General features: G+C 33.0%; 2 protein-coding genes across 2 annotated transcripts; both read right to left on the bottom strand.

Moving 5' to 3' along the window:
• Positions 1-2,439: 2,439 nt before the first annotated feature.
• LOC129227935 (gastrula zinc finger protein xLCGF3.1-like) lies at positions 2,440-3,899 on the bottom strand. Its single transcript, XM_054862557.1, has one exon. It carries the CDS (start codon positions 3,731-3,733, stop codon positions 2,633-2,635), a length of 1,101 nt encoding a protein of 366 aa, XP_054718532.1. The 5' UTR covers positions 3,734-3,899; the 3' UTR covers positions 2,440-2,632.
• A 12,414-nt stretch (positions 3,900-16,313) lies between these two features.
• LOC129227720 (gastrula zinc finger protein XlCGF7.1-like) lies at positions 16,314-17,484 on the bottom strand. The gene has a single exon (XM_054862323.1). It carries the CDS (start codon positions 17,350-17,352, stop codon positions 16,456-16,458), a length of 897 nt encoding a protein of 298 aa, XP_054718298.1. The 5' UTR covers positions 17,353-17,484; the 3' UTR covers positions 16,314-16,455.
• Between the last annotated feature and the right edge of the window lie 8,967 nt (positions 17,485-26,451).

Below are 26,451 nucleotides of genomic sequence, written 5' to 3'. Positions count from 1 at the left end.
ATTTGTATGCAGAAGTTTTTTTTTTCTCCATAAACCAATTTTTTTGACATTTATGCATGTGTGCAAAACTACCTTCTAGAGGGAGTTTTTTGATCAAAAATACCTTATGTAAGGGATTTTTGATCAAAAACCTTCTGCAGGTTTTTTTTTTTTAATTTTTTGTCAGCCCTTTCAATATGCAAAAACTACAGCATTAGAATTTTCATTTATGTCAAAATCAATACCTCTGGGGGGGATGGGGGGTTTCAACCCCCCCCCCCTTTTGCCACTGTCAAAAGAAAGTGTCCAAAATATAGTGCAATAGTTGATTCAAATGCAATATAATTTTTTGTAGAGTTACAGAATGTAATATTAAAAATATGAACTGAAAAAAGAATAAGTTTTATAATATTAGTGTTCAGTCATCAATTTCATATTCTTTAATCCATGATTTAAAAAATAATTTTTGTTAAAACATCATGTAAAACTTATTTGCAAAAACCATTTTTTTTAAACTTTTTTTTTTTTTTTTGCATCTAAATATTGCACATTTAATAACATTCCTTTGAGTTATAAATGGAACTGAAATTAGTTGTCTTGGTAGTGTTGTGATTTCCTCTCACAACTCTACTAACTGTTACATAAGGAAGTTTTTATATAGTTATTGCAATTTTTTAAAATAAAGTATCTTTGAAATGAACATTTTGGAGGAAAATATTATCAAATATTAAACCTCAGTAATGTCTATATTTACGCATTACAAACATTGCAGTAAATACAAGTTGATTAGATAACACCCTTTTAGCTTCAACATCGTTTTGGACAGTTTAAGACACTTTTGAATTAACGGTAAAAACCACCTGCCCTGTCCTATACCAGTTTTGAACAGTTAAAAAACCAACCCTGATTATAAAGATTTACTCCATTGAAGCATAACAAACTTCATTATTCTCAAATTTTGAATTTGACTTGAAAATTTGAATTGTAAATGATTGTAGTGTATTATACGCTTGCACTTTTTTATTAATTGTAAAATGTGTCTTGAACAATATTCCATTTTTTACAACTACTCGGTATTGGCCGATCTGATCAAAATTTGGCAGAGTACCAAGTAGGGGGAGGTGGGGTACGTTGGACCGGTCTCAATTATTTAAATACTATTAATATTTTTTATTTTATTTTATGACCAACAAATAGCACCTATGGTCGTACAAATCCTATAATGAAATCACATGGTACAGTTTAATGAACAAATTTTATCCCAGAAAGTGTTTTTTCAGTAGTCCTGAGTAATTTTCAAAAAACTAACTTTATGGTTTTTAATGGTTTTCATCAAGATTGAGGGAAAAAAAATGAACTCCTTTCTTAAAGTAAGTTCCTTTAGTTCAATATATTTTGCAATTTGTTTTTTGTCCAAAAAAAAAAAATTATGACATAAATTTTTCAGACTAAGAAGGTGGGGTAAGTTAATCCACTCTTTGTGGGGCACACTGGATCCAACCAACCTACCCCACATAATTTAAAATATATTTTTTAAAATCTTCAATCCCAATAATTATAACAATATTCTATGATTTTCTTTCGATTTTTAAGAAATAATTGTGTACTAATGGTGAATGCTTATTGTTGTTTTTAAATAAAGATGATTTATCAAAAATTCAATTTAATATAATATATTGATCTTTAAACTTAATATTTTTCACTATACACATTACAGAGAATAAGGCAGTTACAAAGTTTAATAGCATTTATCACTAAAATTATAATAAATGTTAAGTAAAGTAAGAAATACCAACGTCAAAAAAACACAAATTGCAGATTACTGCAGACATGTGTTTCGGCGTTACAGGGAACACCTTTTTGAGTTATGCGGTCCAAAGTGCCCCACCAGGCGGACCAACGTACCCCCACACCGTGGGGCACGCTGGTCCACATTACAAGGTTCTGTTAAAAAATTAATGTAAAAAAAAGTTTATCAATTCAACACTTCCAAAAAAATCTGTCGGGTTGAGAAGTATTTAGTGAAATTTATTGTAGAAAATTGAACTGATCATTAAATTTTTTGATGAGATAAAAAAATTATAAGTAAAAGAGCGGACCAACGTGCCCCACCTCTCCCTACTTGGTAAATTGGCAGAGTACCAAGTACTCCGTACATCTCTAGTTGATATTTATCAAAACCTCCATATCTTGTATTTTTCTTCCATTCTATGAAATCTGAGCAACATGTCCAAATTATTATAATGATCTTGTGTTACTCTGGATGCATACTTTATCTATTCAATGGAACTTTTTACGCAAATTAATTTGAGTAATTAAAAATTACACTTAGATTTCATTTTGATACCGAGGAATTAACATAACATGAAACCCAAGTTGGCAAAATACCTCACTGCTGAAATAACTCTTGCCATTTTTAGCTTGGGGGAAAAATTCAGAAAACTTGCGAAGTGTTCCACACTACGATAATTCGACTTTATTTCTAACACTTCAGATGTCCAAACAGAAAATATTTTAATCAATCTAAATGATTGATTTTTCAAAACAAATGTGACTTGTGCTCTTCTTAAAAGAAAAGATTCAATTTATAAAACAAGTTCAACACTTTTGTAATTTGACATAAAGATATATTGGTGGCTTAAAGGGAATAAAGTTACAGTTCCTGTTTAATATCCATATTATTTGGCCATCCTTCAGCACTTAACCTTTGTATGGATGGGTAACTCATACGTTGTTTCGCAGAAGAATCGCCTTTGTTAGACCAATAGGACACTAAATGAGTTTGTTCATGCTTTTCATGAAGACTTTTCAACTTAAACGTTTTTTGACAGTATTCACAAGTATAAGGACGTTGTTTATCGTGAATTAAAAAGTGGGTCTCAAGAGAACCCTTCGTTTTAAAACGTTTGTTGCAAATGTTGCAGCCAAACTTCCTAAAACCAGTATGAGTGACATAATGTTTGTGCAAATTAGTTTTCAAAGTGAATGCTTTGAAGCATACTCCACACACGTGAGGCCTCTCCCCGACATGTATCAAGTGATGCTTCTCGAGATATGCTTTCGACGAAAATCCTTTATTGCAGATGTCACACATGAAACTCGATTTGTCCAGCGAATGTGTTGAGTAATGCTTATTGAGGTTCGTTTTCAGAGTGAAAGCTTTCTGACATATTTCACAAACATGAGGTTTCACCCCTTGATGAATGAGTTCATGTTTCTGCAAGTACTGCTTCGATGTGAAACCTTTCCCACAGTTTGTGCAATAGAACCGTTGCTTCAAAGGATCGTGCACTCGGTAATGCTTTTGTAGGTTATCTCTCAAAGCAAACTGCTTCAGACAAATTGTGCACGCATGAGGCTTTTCTCCATTGTGGAGTAAAATGTGTTTTTGCAGATAAGCTTTGGAAGAAAATCTTCGGTCACATTCATCACACGCATGAGGTTTGACATCGCTTTTTAGCGAAGAGTTTTCAGGCGCAGTTTCCTGAAACTCTTTATCTTCTTCACCATGCACATCTGTTCCGTCATCTGATTCTTGAACAAAAACTTCTCTCTCTTCATTTTGCAGATTATGGAACTCTTCTTCCCCTTCGCATTCTTGAACATGGAACTCTTCTTTTCCTTCGTGTTCTTGAACGTGCTCTAACAATGTGTTTTCTTGCAAAAATGCTTTTTTGCAAATAGAACACACGTAAGGTACAACGGTTAGCCTTGTCGCTCCGTTTTCAATTTTTGCAGCATCAACAACATACATATTTAACGAATTTAAAACACTTCAGTAACATTCGATTTATGTAACATGAAAAACCTTCTAAAAACTTACTGTTTGTTCAATTTCGATTTATTACACGTTAGATGACGTGAAATCAAACGCTTTTTTTTACATAGAGGATTTTCGTAGTATACGCAACAAGAAATTCATCATCAGCAGCATTATAAATACAGGTACGGTTAAAACAAAATGCGAAGTTGTAGTCTCAAACTTCAAAATGGTACCAAGAACTGTACAATAAACTGGAATGCTATCAGGAACTCTAGTTCAAATGAATCTAGATATTTTTTTTCTGTTCTCTTTTTAATCTCTATTTCATTTATATTATTGTAATAAAACAGAGAGTGAGTTCATTTTTTAAAACTTCAATAGGCGGTTTCATTCGACCGGTCAGTAACTAACCGGTCACTCTCGGTCGTGCTCGTCGACCCAGACAGCACAGACCTTCCAATATTCGTTGTTATGTCGTTGAACTGGTGCAAAACTCATGACATATCACAAACGGATATCGACGCGATGTCGATTTCCTCACGTAGTTGGGCTTTTCCAAATATGGTTGACAAAAGTACGAAATTGGCACAGGTTTCAAAATAAATCCAAAATATGTTTGAAAGTTTACATTTATAGTATATAGCGTATCTCTAATTTTTGTAATCATTTTGACGAGTTTTTACATGTCTGAAAACTGTTTAATCTGCTCATGCGCAACAATTTCAGTTTAGAAAAATGGCTATTTACTGACTGTAGTATGTTTCCACGTTGTCAGTTGTCGGGTTGTGTATTGTTGCGAGCGTGAGTGTGTAAAAGAATTAGCGATTTCTTGTATTAACGTGAAGTAAGTAATTGCCTGCTTTTTAAGTTTTTTAAAATTATATTTTCTAAATTCAAGAAACAATGTTCTGATCGTAGAAACGACGTAGAGATAGCTCTGAATTAAAAGTTCTCATGTTATTACTATTATTATTTTGTTTGTTTGTTCAGATTGTTGCTGGAATAAAATTTGTGAATTGTGCATACAAAAGAAATGGTTTATTGTCTACTTAAATATGAACACAAAATAGGTTATCAATGATTCATAAATTACTTGCATGTTTCTTGGAAGTCTTAAATCTTTAAAATTACTTTTTTAAAACGCTAGAAATAGTTATTTTCTTAAATTATTTAAATAAAATATACATATTTATTTATATTTGAAATTAATTTAAAAATTATTTCATTTTCTTGTCTTTCTTAATTATTTTATTGAGTTATATTCCAAATTTAAATTTCATTCAAATGATTTTTTAAAAAATCTTAAGTATATTTTAAAAATTTTGAGGGTAAAAAAGATTTTAAGATTTTCAAAAAGTGTGCAAACAGGCTATAAATTATTGGTAACTTACCAAGATGCAATTTATGTAGATATTTCGTGACACAAACACATGAGAAAATCGTTGATAAATCATCTGAAACAGGTTGATAGTTCATCTAATATTAGTAGATAAATCTATTTAACCTCTAAAATCCGTTGAAAACTCCTCCAGAGAACAATATAACCAAAATAGAAATATCGTTGATATTTTGTAAGCATCCAAAAAACGTTGATAATTGCTCCCAAAAATGTTGAAAGTCATATCATATCTACAGCGATTTCACGTAAAATCGCTGTGCTGGGCGGACATTTTGCTATTTTATCAACCAGTTCTCTACGAATTTAAGAGGATTTCGGTACATGTGATCACGTTGATGTTACATTACTTCTACGATTTTGGGACGATTTGTGCTGTTTGGGGAAAACGCACTCCAAGAAAAAACAAGAAATAGTTTAACGTTTTTTCGCGCAAATAAACAATTGATTAATACACGTGTTTCAGGGTTTTTCGGAACCCATTTTTCAAATTAAAGTTGTGAGTTTTTGGATGTAAAGACATCCGGTAAAAGCCTGTTCATTTGTTGTGAAAAACGTCAGATATTTCATGCTAATATTATCATTAGTTTTTTAGGTGTCCGATTTTGGAAATCAGTCGTGGTCTTTATGGTCACAAGTGATGTGTTTTGGCGGGCAAATCTACTGCTGCTCTAAATGTTTATGCTTCGCTGTCAACTAGGTTCTCAGGCAACGATCACTTGCGCTGTGCGCTAATGGCATCAGTGAATGGCATTTCATCGTTTGTGATGTCATGTGCAGAAGCCGAAAAAATGAATTTCAATCTGCGCACTGATAAAAATAATTGATAAAAAATATTAAACTTTGTCAAATTATTTGAAAAATGGTTAAATCCTATGTTTGTAAGCATGCTCTTTCAGAAAGAAGTACTATTAAAATTTCGGAAAAAAAACCCCATTGCACACACTAGCAATGCTTTTATCTATTTCATGGATTATCTGCAAATTCGGTTATGTAAGGTTACCGGTACTCGGTACCACTCTATTCCCCGAAAAATTGGAAGTATTACTAATATTTTAGAAAAATGCGCACTGACAGTAAGTGCGCATTTCTAAAATAACAAAAATGCATGTTTCTGTTATATAGAGACGTACCGAGTAGCACTTTGGCCGAGTAAGCCGAGTACTAATTATGCTTTAAGAACATGAATTTTGAACTCAATAGAATAGTTGTATAGACTTCAAATTTCCATATGATAGTTTTTAAAACAAAATTCCAGCAAAAATTTAATCACGCATTACACATAAACACACACGTCTACATACACACACACTCGTGATTGGGAAAAACGAACTTTGAATTCAAGAGGTCAAAATTCAAATTATTAATTTTTTTTTCTTAATTTTTATTCTTATTCCAGGTCAAAGCAAAAGTGAACCTTCAAACAAGCTAGGTTATTTTTAATGGCAGAATTTTAAAGTCAAAAATTTTATTCTGTCTTAAGAATAACCTTGCTGGTAATTAATATTTCCTGAAAAAGAAATAAAGAAACTAATGTATGCTTCTGCAGATTAAATTTTCGAGTAATTACTCAGAAAAATAAAAGGTATGAATTATCATATCTTAATTTTTGTTCATATTTTATTGAAACGTTTGTAAATAATGGGGAAATGATAAATTGTATGACAAATTCAGCCATTTTATCATTTTGTGTTAATGAGACTGAAAAATTATTCTTTACACTCGCTCTATTAAGAGCACCTTGTAATACTTATTTTATCGGTGAAATGCTACAATAACGTTGACGTTAAAAAATGTGGGTTAAGCATTGTTTTTTTGCATCGAAATTACGTTTGGAAATGGTTAGTTTACTGTTGTACTTTACATTGGATCAACATTAGAAAACGTTCCTTAAGCGTTGTATTTTACATCGAAATTACATTTGGAAATGGTTACTTTACTGTTGTATTTTACATTAGAATAACGTTGGAAACTAACAATAACCAACCGTTGGATAACCATTTTCCGACGTACCGTTTTAAGGTACGTTCCGACGTAAGTTGCCGAGGCTGGTCCAATGTAATATGATAACGTTGGGCCAATGTTCCTGTGCTAGCTGGGAAAAGAATGATTTATCAAGTTGGAATTAAACAAATTATATCCAGGGACCGATTTACGCACCTGGGTGATGCCCCGGCACTGACAAATATGGTGCCCCCCCCCACACACAAAAAATATGTTGGTAAGTGTTGGATATTATTTTGATAGAAAAAATAACTTTAAAATACCGATTTCATACGAAAAAAGTTAATAATTAAGATGTTTGTTTTTCAAAAAAATCATTTAATATAAATCTAAAATAAATTTATGGTTTTCATGTTAAAGTTTTTTTTTACAGTTGCAGATGGAAAAACTATGATACAAATGGTAAAGGTAAATCATAATGTGCTTTCTGCGCATCAATGATTATATATTTTCTCCTTTGTTTTCTCGTAATAAATTCATCTATAATGTCCTCATAATCAAGTTTTAGGTCAAAATTCCTTCTATTAATAATACAGCTAATTAAGATAATTTACCATCAAAAATGAGAGTACGCAAAGGACACTTAATTCTCTTCAATAGCGAAAATGATCGTTCTCCACAACAATTGGCTAATATGCTTTCATTTAATTAAAAAAAATTGTCAAATGACAAATTTTTTTTGTTCCCTTTAGTTAGAGTCCCCGGACGCTGGTCCCTAAAAAAAATTTGATGACAGAAATTTGGTGCCCTGGGCTCGGGCCCCGAATGCCCTGCCGTAAATCAGTCCCTGATTATATCAATCTATTATAGTTCTAGTTCACCAAATAATAATAATTTTTTAAAAGCAAATAAATTAGCGTTAAAAGGACAAATGTGCAGGAACACTGCGGACACGTGTTTCTGCGTTAGAAGGAATGTCTTTTTCAGTGCATAAAGTATGTGATAATTAATGTAAAGACATCCGACAAAAAAATCTGACTTCGGATGTCATTAAATCCATGAGCTCGCGCTTTAAGCATTGCAAAAGGCATTCCTTGTAATGCCAAAACGCGTGTCTGCATCAGTGTTTCTGCACATGTGTGCTTTTAACGTTGTTTTATTTATTAAGCAACGGTATTTTTATATGTTTTATAAATAATTTTTGTTTGTAGCAAAAATCCATTTAATAATAAAAATTTTTTATATTGTCTATGCTTACTTTTTTTTGCCCCATTTTAAGTTTGACTTGTAAATTTGTATTGTAAATGATTGCAATGCTTGCCATTTTTTATAAATTGTGAAATTTTTCTTGAACAATATTTAATTTTTTACAACTACTCGGTATTGGCCGAGTACCGAAGTAGTTACCGAGTACTCGGTACGTCTCTACTGTAATAGGTATCGTAACACTTGCACATAATTGAAAATCTCTACATACCGTATTACCCCGCACCGGAAAAAAGCGAGGTTTGACCAGCAAGCCGGGAAATTCGTATTTTCCAGCATGCCGTATAATTCGAGGTTTATTTTGCAACTAAGCAATAGTAAATTTCCCCATTCAGTTCCAATCCTAAAGCAAACCACTGTAGGGAAAAAAATAAATAAATTTCGAAAGTAACCTTCTTTCAAAAAAAAAAAAGTATATTGAATATAATATGTGCTTGTTATTCATGGTATGTCATTATTAATGGATTTAATTATATGCCAAAAAGCAATCAATTCAGAAGTAATCATTGTTACTGCGGTTCGTTCATATTTTTTTAAAATAAATTATTTTATGTTCCTTTTAGAGAGGAAGTTTAATTTTTATTTATTGAATAGCTATGGTAAATTCTTTAGCACTGGTTTAGAGACAGTACTTATTGCTTAATTGTTTGCTTACTTAGTTTTAGTTTAATTTTTAAAAAATTATTCGTAATTAAAAAATATTTTTCTATTTAAAATGACAAATGAAATTGTTAATAAATATTTTTACAAAATGAAAATGTTTATTAATACTAATAAGATATGTATAAAACTTATATTCATTTTTAAGCTGAACGTATTTTTTATAGTATTTTTTTTTCCTCACCTCGATTTTTTAAGGAAACGCACAAAACTCGAGAAGTACCCGCTCGATCTAGCTGAAATGTTCCCAGTATCTTTCTTTCAGGACCGGAAAGGTTTGCAGACCGATTCGGAAAAAAAAATCGGCGAGTAGTTCTTTTTTTATTCCAATTTAAGCCCAACTTTCACATAAATTCCCAAATATGGGGGTGAAAAATTACCAGCACATATTAATATTACATATCGTTGGAAAGGGTGGAATTTTTCACGTTCTACGCAATTTGTTTCAATGCTCTAACTTAATTACGGCGGGAGTTATTTGCATTTTTAGCTCGAATTGTTTTATGCTTAGCTGAAATTTAGGCACTATTTCTTCATTAAATCAATAAAAAATGAAGGAACTGTCCCAGTTTTCTTTTTGACACAATTGGAAAAAGCGACATTTTTTACTCCAGATCCATCTCCACCTATGGTCGAAAAACTAAGCTTCTATCTGAAAAGGAGAAAAAGTTACAAGCCTTTTTAAATCAAGTTCAAAAAATCTCATTTCCATTCAAACTGTTATCCATTTTCTTTCGCATTTCAATTCCCTAAACTTATTTTAATTTGTGTTTCCATGGTTACGTTTTTTAAATCCATCTTTCTCCATTCAATTTTTCAGACGTATTTTAACATCTGTCATTGTTTGGAAGGGAAGTTTTACATGATGTTTGTTTATTTATTTATTTAAGCCTGACTGTTGAATATACGTCATTTGACACAATTTTTATTTTCAAAGTGGACCGGGCAAAGCCGGGCAATGCAGATAGTTAAGTATAAAGAGGAGGTTCAAAGCTCAAGGGTCAACTTACAGGATAGATAAAATTTTCTGACCAAAACTTAACAAAAAGGCTGAAAAACCTGAGATTTTCCCAGTTTAATTCCAAGCACTTCAAATAATGAATAAAGAAATTAATACTGACACAATTATGATGCAATTTTGTACTGTGTACAATGTGAAATCAAAAACTTACATCAAATACAAAAAACGCCAAATATTGGATTTGTGAATTTTCTGCATTGTTAATAGCATGGAATCCAAAGTTCATTAAAATAAAAAGGCTTTAAAAAGCAAAACTTTATTGATATTAGTTGGTAAAAGCAGCACTTAACCAAAATTGTAATTGCAAGAATAAAAATGAACCCTTTAAAAAAGTTGCATTCGCAAAAACAAAATCTTTTTGTACACAAGTATAAAAACTGCATATTTCTACTAGTAAAAATAGTGCCTTTCAGTATTTTTTTCTTTTTAAAATGGTTGCTACTAAATAATAATAATAATGCGGTTAAAAATTTTTTGGTTTGTGAACCTTTCATGTTTTCAACTGTTTTCTTTTTCCTTTCAACACTGCTGAATTTATGTGCAAGTATTTTTTTAGTATTTTGATTTGCTATACTACTTGTTATTGTAATTTGAGTTTAATAAACTATCAGAAAACTGCATTTTTTTTTTAGCAATCCAGAAAATAGGAAAATTCAGACATGGGGGATAGTTATAGGCTCAGAACATTCCAGATAATTGTTTTTTTTTGTTTTTTTTTTTTGTTGTAACTACCCTTCCTATTCAATCTTCATTACCAAATAATACAGAGTATATGATGTCACTTGCAAACAAGTTATCATCGTTGATTGCATGCTTTATAATTTAAATCACAATTTTTGTGAATGTGATAGTGGGTTACTATTATCAATTGTTGTTTTTAAAAATTATTATATACTGTTAGGAAACGGATAAACAAATACCTTGTTTATACGAATAAAAGCTCCTGGAACCGAATATTTTCCCATAGACGGAATGTTAAAGATTAACGCTTAATCGAAGTTTCCCTGGATAATCGAATAATACTGGTGAGCTTTTGCGAATATTTTTGCAGCGAATTTTTTTGAATAAATTAAGTACAAAAAATTACTGACATAAAAATATAAAGTAATATTTTTCTCCGACAACGGGCAAGAAAAATAACATTCATATTCAATCAAACCATTTCCTATGTTCCACCAAATTTCTTTTTTCTTTCCCATTATATATATATATATATATATATATATATATATATATATGTATATATATATATATATATATAAGCATTTGATAGCTAAATTAAATAACACAAAGAAATATATACACATTTTAAGCGAATAAACTATTATGAACTTTTTCAAAAAAGAATGTACTAAAAAAAGGTACGAAAACAGATTTCGTTACTCAAGTTGTAAGTTACTTTTTATAATTTTCCTTTGTACTTGTAATATACATACTAATTGCTAAATTATTTTGTTCCTTAACTTACTTCAAAAACCTTTTGCTAATATAACTTAAATTATTTCCTTTATATATCTATTGATTCATTATTATTACGTTTTAAGACAAATATTGTCAATTTAGAAAGGCAAAGAAAATTTCTCCACTTAATCGAATAAAATTTCTTGGAACCGAAGATATTCGAATAAGCGCGACCGACAGTACTTAAAACTTTGAAACTTGTTTTTTTTTTATAGTTATGTCACTTATATTTCCTATCAAGCTCAAGTATTTTCACATGATCAACCGATGGAAAATTCGCAGTATTTATGGACAGCAAAACTGAAATATTATTTTTAAGATCTAATTTCTTTTATGGTATTCCATAAATACGTCTTTTATTTTTTTCACCTTAAAATTTGAGTCCTTTAGTTTATGTAAGAATTTTAAAAGATAAAAAGGAAGGAGTCCCAGAATTTGAAGAACTCCAAAATCTGGATAAATAACAATTTTGGCAGCTCTCTCTTACTCTCCTGTACTGTAAGTTCTAATGTTGTGTTTTGCATTCTATTACTATATGTTCAAATTTTTCAATTCTAAATTATTTGATTTTTCACAAAAAGAAACCTTATAAAAAATCCTGGACAACTCTAATAGTGTACCTACAGTTTCGGCCACCTGGGATTGTTCCTCTATTTGCCATCTTTTCTCTGAGCCATAATTAACTCCACAAAAAATTATTTAACTTATAACTAAAAACTTTATATAAGGTAAGGGAGCAAAAAAAACACACACACACACACATTTTAATCCGTATACTTCCTACAAAAACAGGGAGGGTCAGGGAGGGGACCATTTTGCTACCCTCTCTAGTCTGGCACTGGTGGACAACCCATTTCGTTTATCTATGGTAACTTCCTCATTGAAAATACTTTCATCCCTTGAGTTCTCACTGACTCCCCTTCAGTCTGTAACTTAAAGTAAAGGCAGAGAAATAAGGAATTATTCTCTCATATATTCATCAGAACACAACACGAATTTTGTATACAGTAGGTGCTGTTTAATGTGATCATGGTTAATGCTATCATTCGTTTAATGTTATTCAGAATCAAAAAGTCCCAGAACATTTGTATATTAACCCGAGTTTAAAAAATTGGATATTGTAATCAGTGCCTTCGTTTATTGTTATCACTTTTTCATAAATTTTTGATTTTTTCCCCTTTTTATTCCTCGATCAAAAGAAATACAAAGGCAAAACCTGACAGTAGCTTCCAGAAAAACAAGTTTCCTTCTTATCGGTAAAGCAGATTTTCTTTTTTCCTGCTCAGTTACACTAAAAACTTCACTTTTAAACGATCAAACATTTGAGCCATAGAGAAAAAGCGCAATAACTGTCAAGAAAAAATTGAAATTTTAAATTGCATTGACAATTTGACCGTGATGAACCAAAGATGCTGTAGAATAAGTAAACATTTCTCAGCCATTACTTAGTAAGTTAAAAAATTGGTGATGAGATTGAAAACAAAAAGAAAATTTAAACAACAAGAGAAACCATAATGGAGAAAATGGTGAAGTTGAATCTGCTTTGAAATTATGATTTCCGAATCTCAGGGAAAAGGATGCGTGGTTAAAGAGTTGGTTAATGCGGCAAAAATCAGATTTTACTCTTAAAAGGGAAAAAAAAGAGTCTGTAGCATCAGACTGACGGTTAAGTCGATGGAATAAAAAGAGCTATTAGATTCTGCTTATTTAGTAATTTATATCTGCATTTTGTTGAGTTATTGTAATTTTCATTTGCAGTAGTAAAAATAAATGCTTCTTGATTGAAAAAAAAAAAAAGATTTTGTGTGTCCTGAATTCTTTTCGGTTATTGTTATCAAACTGTGTTTGTCCCAAAGTGATCACATTAAGCGGCACCTACTGTAGTAGTGTTTTTCTTCTCGTAATCATACCAAAACCTTACATTTTGAAAGTCCCCCCCCCCCTAATTCAATAGATTTTAAGTATGATTCTCTTATTTGGATTTTTTTCAAATCAAAGGTGTTAAATTGCCACCTGGGGCAGACCGCTCCTTCCTAGCTACACCACTGGACAACCCCCAAATCCATTGTGCACAAAAACAAATTTCACCACTGTAAGAAAAATAAAGGCAAACATTGCATTGCACTGTACCCTGAAGCCCCCTATGTTTGCAGAGTACTAGTTTTAGATGCCCGAGATGACTCGGGCAAGTGGGGCTACAAGACAGTTTGACCCCGACCCCATAAGAAAAGACGACCATTTTGCCGAGAGTCCAAAAGCGAGAACGTTGTTGCTACGTATCATTAGCACAGTCAGAAATGCCATTTTAGTGTTTGAGTGTTTTTTATTTTTTAACATTTCCCTACATGTGATTTAAGTCCCTACTTGTGAATGAACTAGTGAGATGACTGCCGACAATGACAAAAACAAACTTGTTATCCGTTCCATCCAGGAGTCCACTCTGTTCCACGTGACCCACCCAGATCCTATCGCCGCTTTTATGCCAGGTGTGATAACAAAGTTATTTGCTACAGTATTTGCTTGCTTTCGAGCCAGAGGAATCTTATACAGTGAAATTTCGTTACAACGAATACCAATACAACAAAATTTCCGTTTCAACAAAATACATTTTCAGTCCCAATTCAACTGGCATGACTTTATTTGAATTCCATAACAACAAAGACTTTATTTGAATTCCATAACAACAAAATTCTTGTTACAACGAACAGAATTTTCGGTCCCTTGAAGTTTGTTGTAACGGGATTTCACTGTATGTTAAATAATGAATAAGGTAAACATTAGAAACCATTTAACTTCAAGTTATGAGTGCTATGCATAATTTTATGAAAACAATATGTATTACAACAAAACAGCTTAAATTTGATATAATCAAGAAATCTAATTGGTTGTATCAAGTGCATAAAGTAAAAATATTTTAAATATAAATAAGTTTCCACAACGATGTTATCAGATATACCTAATAAATTACGAGTACGACAATATTCTTTATATTAAATAAAAATAAGAAATAATTTATAAATGAACAAACAATTTTACTGTGAAGAAGAGAAAATTTGAACAAAATTAATTAAAGGGTAAATAATAAATTTCAATAGATATAAAAAGGTTAATTTCTAAAATAAGACATTAAAAATGTGCTTTGATAAGAAGTGTTTGACTTCAAGTATTACATTGGAGAATTTTAATTTATTACTTTATAATTAACAAAAATATAGAAAAACGGGGGGGGAAAAACAATGCACAAGAAATAACAAAACAATACACAACATATCAACAAAGAGTCAAGAATTTTTCAATAGTTAAATTTGGATTTCTCAACTAATTTTTCTTTTCTTCTTAAAGATTTTCCTTATCAGCTTTATTTTACTAGGAAAAAAAAAAACTTACGATCAAACAATTTCTATACTCTCATTGTTTTGCATTAACTTTCCCAGTTGTGCAGTTAAGTACACATTCTCTTTGAAAACCCCACTGTACATTACTACGCAGAAAAATTAAGAAAGTGTTTAAAATACAAAGTAAATAATTATTGAGAAAATAGATAGCAATTTCAGTTACTAATGCATAAATAAATTTATAGCAAAGAATTTATTAAGTTTGAATGATTGTAAAATAGTGTTTCCCCCATATCAAAAAAGGGGCAGGGCAGTTTCAGATAAAAAGGCTCTTGATTGCAATTAAGAAGTTTTTTTCTTTTTTAATTTTTTGATAGTAAATATATTTTAGATAATGAAAAACATTTTCATGTTTAGTTTTAAAAGATATATGCTAAAACCATTCAGCTTTAGATTTGAATCAGATTCGAGTAACTATGTGAGACCCCAAAGCAGAATACAACTAAATTTGCTATGTACGTCACAGAACAGATGCCTGAGCTGCAGCATAATTTTTTTCAAATTTGAGAGAATAACTCAGACAAATTTTCTGTAGAAAATCTAGATTTCTGTGAAGTTTCTACAGAAAACCTGCAGCAACTGCAGATTTTCTGCATATGTCTTCCAACTCAAAATAGAACTTTGCACAAATTCTGCAAACTTCTTTAAATTAGAAGAAAATCTAAAATTCTTGGAAATTATGATAATTCGGCGGAGAGCTCGAAAAATGTTAAATTCGTTCAGTCATCTGCAGGAACTTTAGATTTACCTTGAACTTAAAGAAAGTTACAGAATTTGTGCAAAATTCTACCTTGAGTTGGAAGATATTTGCAGAAATTCAGCAGTTTCTGCAGAAATTTCATATTCTAGATCAGAAAAGATTCTGATATTTCGAAGTTTTAAAAACTAAAAACAGAAAAAAAAAACCCTTCTGTATGAAACTATTTTAATTTAAGCTCCCGATTTGTGGAAAATGTGATGTAGGTTGCTTGTGGGTACAATGCTTGAAATACTTGCAAAACAATTTTGGTCGAATGATTTTACGTTGCAGAACATCGTAGAGTATTCTGCTTTGGAGATGTGAAATAAAGGAGTTAGAATTCAAGGCAAAACTTGAGTGAATCTTCGCCATTTTAAAAAAGAAAAAAAAAGTTTGCTTTTGTGATGTAGTTTCGTTTTTTAACTTCAAGGGGCAAGAAGAGCACATGAAACGTTAACATGAAATGGGCAGGAACCTCCTAAACACGGTCTAGGAAGATTGGGAAACATTGGATGCCAGGAATATTGGGCACCAAGCACATTGTTCCCAATGTTCCTGGCACCCAATATGCTCAGTGCTCAATGTTCCTGGCACCTAATATGCTCAGTGCCCAATGTTCCTGGCACCAAATATGCTCAGTGCACTATGTTCCCGGCGCCCAATCTTTCCATTTAGTCCTAGACAGGCCCTAGGGGAAACACTTTAAAATATCGAAAACCACTTCAAATAAATTTAAATACTCAGAATATAATTTTTCAGGTTGAACAATTTTACTTTCATAGTAATAGCTGACAAAATACGCAAAGAAAATCAGAATATTTCCTCACAATATCATAGCTCTTCGCCACCGTGTATATTCAAATCATGCTTATCAAGTGCAACTTTGGTCTTGAAAGCCTTATTACAACTGTCACATTCATAAGGTTTCCTGTCTGAATGAGTTAAGTAATGCTGATCCAGACCAACCTTCAGTTTAAACCTTTTCCCGCATTCCTCACATCCAAATGGCCTCACTGATGAATGCGTAGCATAATGCTTGTGCAGATTAGTTTTCAGAGTGAAGGCTTTAAAGCAAACGCCACAAACATGAGGTCGTTCATCAATGTGAATTAGTCTGTGCTTTTCAAGGTACCCCTTAGATGTAAATCCTTTATCACAGAGGTCACATATATACATGGGTTTGTTATTAGTATGAGTTAAATAATGCTTTTGAAGATTAGTTTTCAGAGTAAAAGCCTTTAAGCATATGTTACAGGTATGCGGTTTTTGGCCTGTGTGAATCAGGTTATGTTTTTTGAGATACGCTTTAGATGTGAAATCCTTCCCGCAGATTTCGCATTCATAGCGCTTAGCTTTCTGAGGATTGTGGATAAGATAGTGCTTTTGGAGATTAGATTTGTGACTGAAGCCTCTGTCGCAAACATCGCATGAGTAAGGTTTTTCTCCTTCATGTAGTAATTGATGTTTCAAAAGGTACGCTTTACTAGTAAATCGCCTCTGACATAAGTTGCATACGAATGGCTTCGAAGCGTTTTCATCATCAGGTTGAGAAGATGCATCAGGGGTTACGATTTCAGGATCCTGTTCTAGTTTTAATCCATGGCTCAGAAGATGATCTGCAAGATCAGAACTCTTAGTAAAGGCTTTTCGACATAGGTGACACAGATGGGGTATGACGGTGAGACTTGTAATACCGTTTTCAATTTTTAAAACATTAGAAACCAGCATTTTGAAAAAAATAGAAACACTGCTTTGAGAGAAAACGAATATATACCACAGAAATTATTATTCGCTTCAATAAAATAAATTCTACAAAAATCTGAACGCATTTCACTTATGTCAACAAGAGCAAGTAATTTTTCCAATGGTCGCAGTTAACTAACCGTTTTAGAACGTGAAAGAACAGTGAAAAATATGGAGGACTGATACTACAGCATTCAAAGAAATGCGTCAATACAATGGAGAAGGAAAGTAACTATAGGTGACGCTGTAAATCGGATAAAAGCGAAACCCTCTTGTCTGCTACTAGGGTCCCTACGGACTCTATCCACTACTATGTTCTCTTTTACGATATTAAACCAGGTATGAATCATTACTTTTCTAACTATTTTTAGCAATATTCTTGCCTTGTTTTCATACTTTGTGAAGATGTGGTTATTTTTATGCATTAATTATTGGTTTTCTCTCCATATTTTGATTTCTAGTATTGGTATTTGTTGCATGTCTACTCTTTTGCCCTTTACTGTTTACAATCATTTGATATATTTTTTTATTTCTGATTTTAACTTTGATCTATTGCTCCCTATCTTCCTTTTGTTACTATTGAGTTTTTATTTCTAAACAGAAAGATTGCATATCATCATTTGCACTGATTAATCTCTTTGTTTTCGTGCCGGTAAATACCAAGTTTCCTTTAAAAAGGTAACATACTTGCATCATAGCAGATCGTATCAATTTAGCAATATATTTTACTCAGGGTCAGTTTTCCGAGTGGTTTATGTTACAAAATATTTTCGTATCTCACATCATTGTCACCCTTAGATGAGCAAGATGATCGCGGAGTAGCATGAGCAGAGTCGGCAATTGGAACTTAAAAGTGGGAGCAGGGGGGGGGGCAGACAGCACACAGATCTTCTAATATTCGTTGTTATATCGTTGAACTGGTGCAAAACTCATGACATATCACAAACGGATACAGTGGCGGCGCGAGAGCAAAAAAAGACGTCGGCGATGCAGTTTTGCGAGGCCTTTTTAATCATAAAATATTCTCAGACATAAAATATTCTCATTGAATTCATGGAATTAATTTTTGTATTAACTATTGGCACTTGAGTACCTAATCCACTTAATTGCTAGGACAAAAACATTTTATGACCACTAGCGCAATCAAAAAGAAGTTTTTTTGGTGGGGGGGAGGGGGGACGGCACATTGAAGGGAAAAAAAATGATCTGATAGAAAGGGGGGTCCGGGGGTTCTCCCCCGGAAAATTTTTGAAATTTGTAGTTTAAAAATGCCGTTTTAAGCTTTGTTTGCTGATGTTAGGGGAAAAGAGGTACAGAGGTCTCGGTGGAAATTTCTAGAAATTGAAGCCTTAAAAACGCAATTATAGGTCATATTTATTGACTTTAGGGTCAGAGACTGTCCCAGATCAATTCTTTAAAAAAAAAAAAAAAAAAAAAAGGTCAAAATCAATCCCCTGCAAATTCTCGAAATTGAAGTTTCAAAAACAGAGTTTTAGACAAGGAAAGAAGCTCTTCCCTCGAAAAATTTTGAGAATTACGGTCTTAAAAACTTTAGCAATATTTTATATTTAGGAGCCATTCCACTTAAACTTTTTGTTAATGTAGTTTAAAAAACCCAATTGCTTATGATATAAAAGAAAGGCAGTATGGGGACCCTTGCCCGAATATTTTCTGAAATTCAAGCCTTCAAAATGCGATTGTAAGGCCATATTTTGTAATATTAGACTCGGTAATTTTTGAAATTCAAGCCACAAAACGCAATTTTAAGCGATTTTCGATGTTGTTGAATATATGGGGGCTTTAAGCTGGAAATATCGCGAAATTAAGGACCTGGAAACGAAATTTCAGATGCCCCGTAATGCTTTCGGTTTGTGTGTGTGTGTGTGTGTGTATGGAGGAGGGAGGGGGTTCGGAAGAGCAGCATTTTGAATATTTTCTTATTTTTAGACGAACGTAGAAAACAATAGAAAAAAGAAAAGAAATAGGATGGGGGTGGGGGGAATAGAGTTGGCTGATCAATAAGTTGTAGCTATTGAATATTTTTAATTCAGGCCCCGACAGAATTGGGCCCCACATTTGCTAAGGCTGGCTCTGTGCAGTCTCCCCTGCACGCACTATTTTGATTACTTTTGTGTCTGTTGTATTTAATAAGAGCTTCAATTGAAAACATGGAAATTTCTTAAAACTTCTGAGAGTTTTGCGAGGCCCTATCTACGCGAGGCCGTCGGCAGTCGCCGACATCGCCGACGCCTAGCGCCGCCACTGAACGGATATCGACGCAATGTAGATTTCCTCACGTAGTTGGGCTTTTCCAAGTATGGTTGACAAAAGTACGAAATTGGCACAGGTTTCAAAATAAATCCAAAATATGTTTGAAAGTTTACATTTATAGTATATAACGTATCTCTAATTTTTGTAATAATTTTGACGAGTTTTTACATGTCTGAAAACTGTTTAATCTGCTCATGCGCAACAATTTCAGTTTATAAAAATGGCTATTTACTAACTGTAGTATGTTTCCACGTTGTCAGTTGTCGGCTTGTGTATTGTTGCGAGTGTGAGTGTGTAAATGAATTAGCGATTTCTTGTATTAACGTGAAGTAAGTAATTGCCTGCTTTTTAAGTTTTTTTAAATTATGTTTTCTAAATTCAAGAAACAATGTTTTGATCGTCAAGAGCGACGTAGAGATAGCTTTGAATTAAAAATTCTCATATTATTATTATTATTATTTTGTTTGTTTGTTCAGATTATTGCTGGAATAAAATTTGTGAATTGTGCATACAAAAGAAATGGTTTATTGTCTACTTAAATATGAACACAAAATAGGTTATCAATAATTCATAGATTACTGACATGTTTCTTGAAAGTCTTAAATCTTTAAAATTACTTTTTTTAACGCTAAAAATAGTTAACATCAGCCATTTTTTCTTAAATTATTTAAATAAAATATACATATTTATTTATATTTGAAATTAATTTAAAAATTATTTCATTTTCCTTGTCTTTCTTAATTATTTTATTGAGTTATATTCCAAATTTGAATTTTATTTAAACGATTTTTTAAAAAATCTTACGTATATTACTGTTTTAAAAAGTTTGACGGTAAAAAGTTTTTAAGACTTTCAAAAAGTGTGCAAACAGTCTATATTTTATTGGTAATTAATTTTCCAAGATGCAATTTATGTAGATATTTCGTGACACAAACACATGAGAAAATCGTTGATAAATCCTCTGAAACAGGTTGTTAATTCATCTAATATTAGTAGATAAATCCATTTAACCTCTAAAATCCGTTGAAAACTCCTCCAGAGTACAATATAACCAAATTAGAAATATCGTTGATACTTTGTAAGCATCCAAAAAACGTTGATAATTGCTCCCAAGATAGTTGAAAGTCATATAATATCTACAGCGATTTCACGTAAAATCGCTGTGCTGGGCGGACATTTTGCTGTTTTATCAACCAGATCGCTACGAATTTAAGAGGATTTCGGTACATGTGATCACGTTGATGTTACATTACTTCTACGATTTTGGGACGATTTGTGCTGCTTGGGGGGGGGGGGGGAGGCAACTAAAAACTATGGGACTTTTAGCGGCTGCAAAAAATGAAAAAGAAAAGAGTACAATATTTTGTTAGGGTTGGTTTTGAGAATATTGAAGCAATAGATGCAATTAGGTACTTAACTCACGCTTTTCTTAAGATTTTAATGGTTGTTTTTTATACAATAACTAAACATGAAGAAACACTTAACATGATTTCGACTTACACTGGTGTGCAAAAATTAAGGACGAGACGGTTTTTTCAATATAACTTCGTACTAAAGCTTTCCAAATCAACAAATTTAATACCGTAAGATCCCCAATACGTAAGGACATGTGTAATGTAAGCAACACTTACTAAAAGAGAAATCAGAAGGATGAAAAGAAGCTTTATCGAAAAAGTAGCATGGAGCGCATTGCGACTGAAGGCCGAAACATCCCTCTGTGATGGGTGTCCAGCAAGAAACATCTGGTCTTTAGTAGGGGATATGATCTCCCCCGACTGCTAAGCAGGTTTCACCGCGTCTGCCCATGCTGAAAATGAGGGTGTCAATGAGTTGTTGAGGCATTGCTGCTCATTCGTCTTGCAACGCCAATCAAAGCTCCCGAATCGTTACTGGTGGTAAGGTACGAGCTGCCAAGCATCTGCCTAGAAAATCCCATACATGATCGATGGGATTGAGATCCGGAGATCGTGCCGGCCAATCCATACGTTCAATATCCTCACTCTCTAAGAGCTGTTCGGCAGCTACTGTGCGATGACATGGTGCATTGTCGTCCATGAAAAGGAACTGCGGACCCATAGCGCCTCTAAAAAGACGCACATATGGAAGAAGAATCTCGTTACAATAACGGGTCCCGTTGACTGAACCAGCGTCGAAGATGTGAAGGTCTGTACGACTACCAGGCATAATGCCTCCCCAAACGAGAACACCGCGACCTCCATACCTGTCCCTTTCGATGTTATTCAAGGGATGATTGCGGCTTCCCCGCTCTCTCCAGATGAGTATGCGATGAGAATCGCTACTCAGACTGAATCTGCTCTCATCTGTAAAGAGTACTCGTCCCCATTCATTGTCTCTCCAATTCCGATGTTCCCGGCACCACAGAGAACGCCTTCTCCGATGGGCAGGCGTTAGAGGTACACACCGTATAGGGTGTCGTGCAAACAGACCACCACCGTGCAGTCTTCTGGCCACGGTAAAACGCGATATCGGTCGTCTAGTCGCCTGTGTCGTGTGTCTAGCGATTTCTCCCGCTGTCTGCCGTCTGTTTCTTCTGACCTGTAAGACAATATACCGGTCATCTGCGGGTGTGGTTCCTCGTGGACGACCACTACTGAACCCCCGGATAGCTGTTCCTGTAGTTTGAAATTGTCTCCAAAGTCGTGAAACGATGCTGTGAGCAATTCCGAACTCTGCAGCCACACTTGTCACACTGCGGTCTTCCTCCAACTTCCCAATGATTCGACCTCGGGTAAAAGCATCCAGATGTCGTCTAACAGATTGATTATTCGCTGTTTCTCGCTGAGGCAGCAACTCGGTGTGATTTTAACTGCTATACGGCGTGCAATCTCTTTGCCAGAAATACTGATCTTACACCGACAACATGCTTTATACTACTCAGACACTCCCCCATTACGTCTGCCTGCATATCTGCTCATGTGCTATACCGTACATCACCTTACTTAATCTCCTGATTGGTCTTTTTGTCCGCTCTGCCTCTTCGTTCAGCTGATATGCTAATTTTTCGACTTCGTCCTTAATTTTTGCACACCAGTGTACATTATTTACCCTAAAGTATTTTGGGGTGTCACAAACATAGGCGATTGCCCGTTCTTCACTATGTTTAACTTATAATCTGGTATATTTTCAGAAACGAATGTTCAACAGTTAACATTTTCTTCTTAAATCTGAAAAGGCGTTATAAGAAAATTTGTCTTACCACATTTCCTACACTTTAAAAACGATTCAGAAACTTTCCTGAAAAATAATGGGCAGCTATTGTGCCCAATTTCTGCCAGCAACATATCTTGGTAAAGTAGGAATGTTTTCCGCTAAAATTCAGTACAGTTCTGAAATTATCCTGGAAGCCTTCTGAAAAATTCAGAAATATTTCCGTTTAAAGCTAGTCGGGTCTGTAAAACTTTAGAGTAAACTTTGGTAGGTATAATATAACAGCTTGGCACCTTCATGATTTGTCAAGAAAGTTCCAAAATCAATACTGGAAACATGGTCACAGTTAAGACAAAATTCCAAGAAAGTATCAAGAATTTCCTGCAAAGCTACGCAGGTCATCATGGGCTTATTCGCCCCCGGCCTTTGGGGGCTTAATCAGATACACCTTATAAATACGCTCAGTTAATCTTTAAACTGGGAGCTAAAAATATTTTTCAAATGTGAAAAGTCCGCATTTGTGCAACTTGTAGCAATTCAGGAAACTTTTTAACTTAAGATACTTGATTTTTCCAGGAAGTGGATAAAAACCATTGAAATCCCGAAAAGTTACTCGGAAATAAGCAGTAAAGTTTCGTTTTTTTTTTCCCCAGTGTACTCCGATCATCCTACTTATCCTAATGTTACAATGTGAGACATGAAAATATTTTTCAACTTAAAACCTCTGGGGAAAAGAAAAGGAAACTGACACTGAGCAGTATACTAGTGTCAGCATCACTAAACTACAAAGATATGTTATACAGTAGAGAACCAATTATAAGGGAAACTCGGGACCATAGCTATCCCGGATATCTGAATTTCCCGGTTTTCTGGATCGCTAAAAAGAGCTTTTGCCCGATTGTTTATGATACTTAAATTACTATAATAAATAGTAATACGTTTTAAAATAGGAAGAAAACAGTTCAGGAATGCTTATCAATATCGAAGTATTAAAAACTACTAGTGAGAGAATAATTTAAACACCAAAAACCTTAAGTTATGTAATAAGACCTGAGACCCTTTTCGAAAAGGAAAAAAACACACCAATTTTCGATGTTTTAAAATAAAAGAGAATGAAGGGAAGGGCAAGAAACAAGTTTTTGAACGTAAATGTGCGATTCTTTTACTATAGTGTATGAGAGAATTTGTTTTCATGGACGCGTTTTTTTTTCTTTCACTTTTTTGTAAAGGTTTGGCGTAAGTGATTATTGATAACTATTGCTTATGCATTAAGTTAATACCAATTGAAATTTAATTTATAAGTTCCTACAGCCTTATTTACAGTCTTGCGTTTAACGATTTCTAGATTCCACCATCAACTATCCGGAAAATTCAAGAATCGTGGTGTTTCACGCGCTTTTACGACGTTACTTCCGCTCTAAAAGGTTTTAATTAAAGGCTGTTCAATAAAATATTGCATTATAATGTGACAATATTCATTTCTTTACTTTTCAGTTGGAATAAAACACAAAAATTTCAGACTTACGTGTGTACTTTTTAGTTCAAAAAAATATTCCGGAAATTTTTCCCTGCGTTAAAGACAACCCTTTGAAGTTCATTTTTGTAAAAGTTTTCCCGAGTTAAAGATGAGTAATATGGTATTTATTAAGAAACCGCTCATTTTCTTTTAGGTATTTCAGAAAAAAATGCTTAGTTTTTCAAAAATTGCCAAAAATGCGTATTTTTAAAATATGGTTGGAAAATCGGCAAAAGTTTGCCGGTTTTCTGGTTTCCCGGTTTTTTGGCTCCCGGATAAAAGGTTTTTTCACTGTAATACAAGTATGTTCTAGCTAACTTATTTTAAAAAAAGAAAAAAAGAAAAAAACTTGGTAACAAGAAGATTAATCAGTACAAAGTCAGCATTTAAAAATAATTACGTAAAAATGTTTTGATTGAAAAAAAAAGTTAAAAATAAATAAATAAAATGTAACTAAACAAACCATGTGGGCTTTGAATAAATAAATAAAATCATTCTATATTAAATCAACAAATGGGCCATGCAGTACCATTTTTGATTTTGATGAGATTTGACGAGTAATATGTACTAATATTCTGTACTCCCAAACTTATATTTTTTTCTTGAAAAATTTTTATTCCTGAGATATAGCTATTTTTTTGCTCAGCGAATGAGTAAAATTTGGCATTTTGATCCTTTTTCAAAAAGCTCTGAGTAAATTAATTTAAATCAGTAAGAAGATCAAATGCTTCTTATTTTAAAGGAGAAAGAAAGAACTTTTATTTGTGCAAAAAAAAAAAAAGAAAAGATTTTCGTTAAGCCTAATTGCACCTGTATTATTGTAAAAAACATCATTAGTCCCTTGAGATAAAAAATTATTAGATCCAAATCAATCTTCCAAAGATATTTCGGGGGTAACTCGTTTTAATTTTCTAAATATTTATTTTTCTCAATTATATCTTTGTACGCTTTTTTTTGGGATAGTTGTAGGGTTTTCTGTTGAAATGAAACAAGTTTTTGATAGCCACAATTTACTCTTATTTTACATGAATCTTTTTAATAAATGAGGTAATTCTCTATTTTGTTGTCGAAAAAATGCAATAATGATAAAAAATAATGATAAGAATTATGTCTAAGCAGTAATTGAATATATGAAAAAAATTATTATGATCAATATCAGCTTGAAGTTAAGTAAATAAAACATTACCGTTTATTTTTATCTGTTAAAAATCGTGAGAGCAAAAAATAATTTCGCTTTAATTAATTCTCAAAATATGTCACGAAATTTACAATTAATTAAAAAAAAGCATTTACGCAATTAATTCTACAACATTCTTAATCCATCAATTATTGACAGAAATAGAAAAATTTCAACTCGTAATAAATAAAAGATCGCAATAACATTAATAGTCGACGAATTCGGCTTCAATATGATTACTGCTCTTCCAGATTGACTAAGTTACCAATAAGAATGAACCTGGACTCTGGATTCCATGGCTCTGCAAGAATCGCAAGCAAGTGAGATGCTTGGTACTTACTTTCAATTCTGTCTTAGCATTGGCAATAATGCTTTCTTTCTAAATCAGGAAGGTGACAGGCAATTATTCTAAACCAACTTACGTTTTCTTTGAAGGTTCAAGAGACATGATCGGCATTAACCAAAGAGAATTCTGAATTTTTCAGAAGGAGTCCTGGGTAATTTCAGGAGGGAGATTGAAGTTTAGCGGAAAAGTTCTTGGTTTTTGCAAGGCATGTTACTGGCATAAACTGGGTACATTAGCTGCTCATTATTTCCCGCAAACGTTTCTGAATTAATTTTTCAGTGCACAATTGATGATTAAAATGCAAAAGAAAAATTTGCTGTTGCTGTCCTTTACCTGCCCACGGTCAAACCTGATTACGGAATATATCGACAGGACCGTGGCCTAGGGCTCCAACGTTTTAGGGGGCCTCCAAATTGCTAGATATGCTTAAGCCAAAGGCAAAAACTGTAATCCCCTGGTTTGAAAACAGGGGATCCCGAAAAACTGTTTGGCCTAGAGCCTCGTAATATGTAGTATTTTTGCTTTTGTCAACCGCAGTGAATCTTTGGAATATGAAGAGCGTGACGAAGTTAAAAATAAAATGAAACAGTTTTCTATTGACTGCAT

The sequence above is a fragment of the Uloborus diversus genome, chromosome 8, assembly GCF_026930045.1.
Source record: "Uloborus diversus isolate 005 chromosome 8, Udiv.v.3.1, whole genome shotgun sequence".
In the NCBI taxonomy this organism is placed as follows: domain Eukaryota; kingdom Metazoa; phylum Arthropoda; class Arachnida; order Araneae; family Uloboridae; genus Uloborus; species Uloborus diversus.
This window is presented reverse-complemented; position numbering and strand designations above follow the sequence as displayed.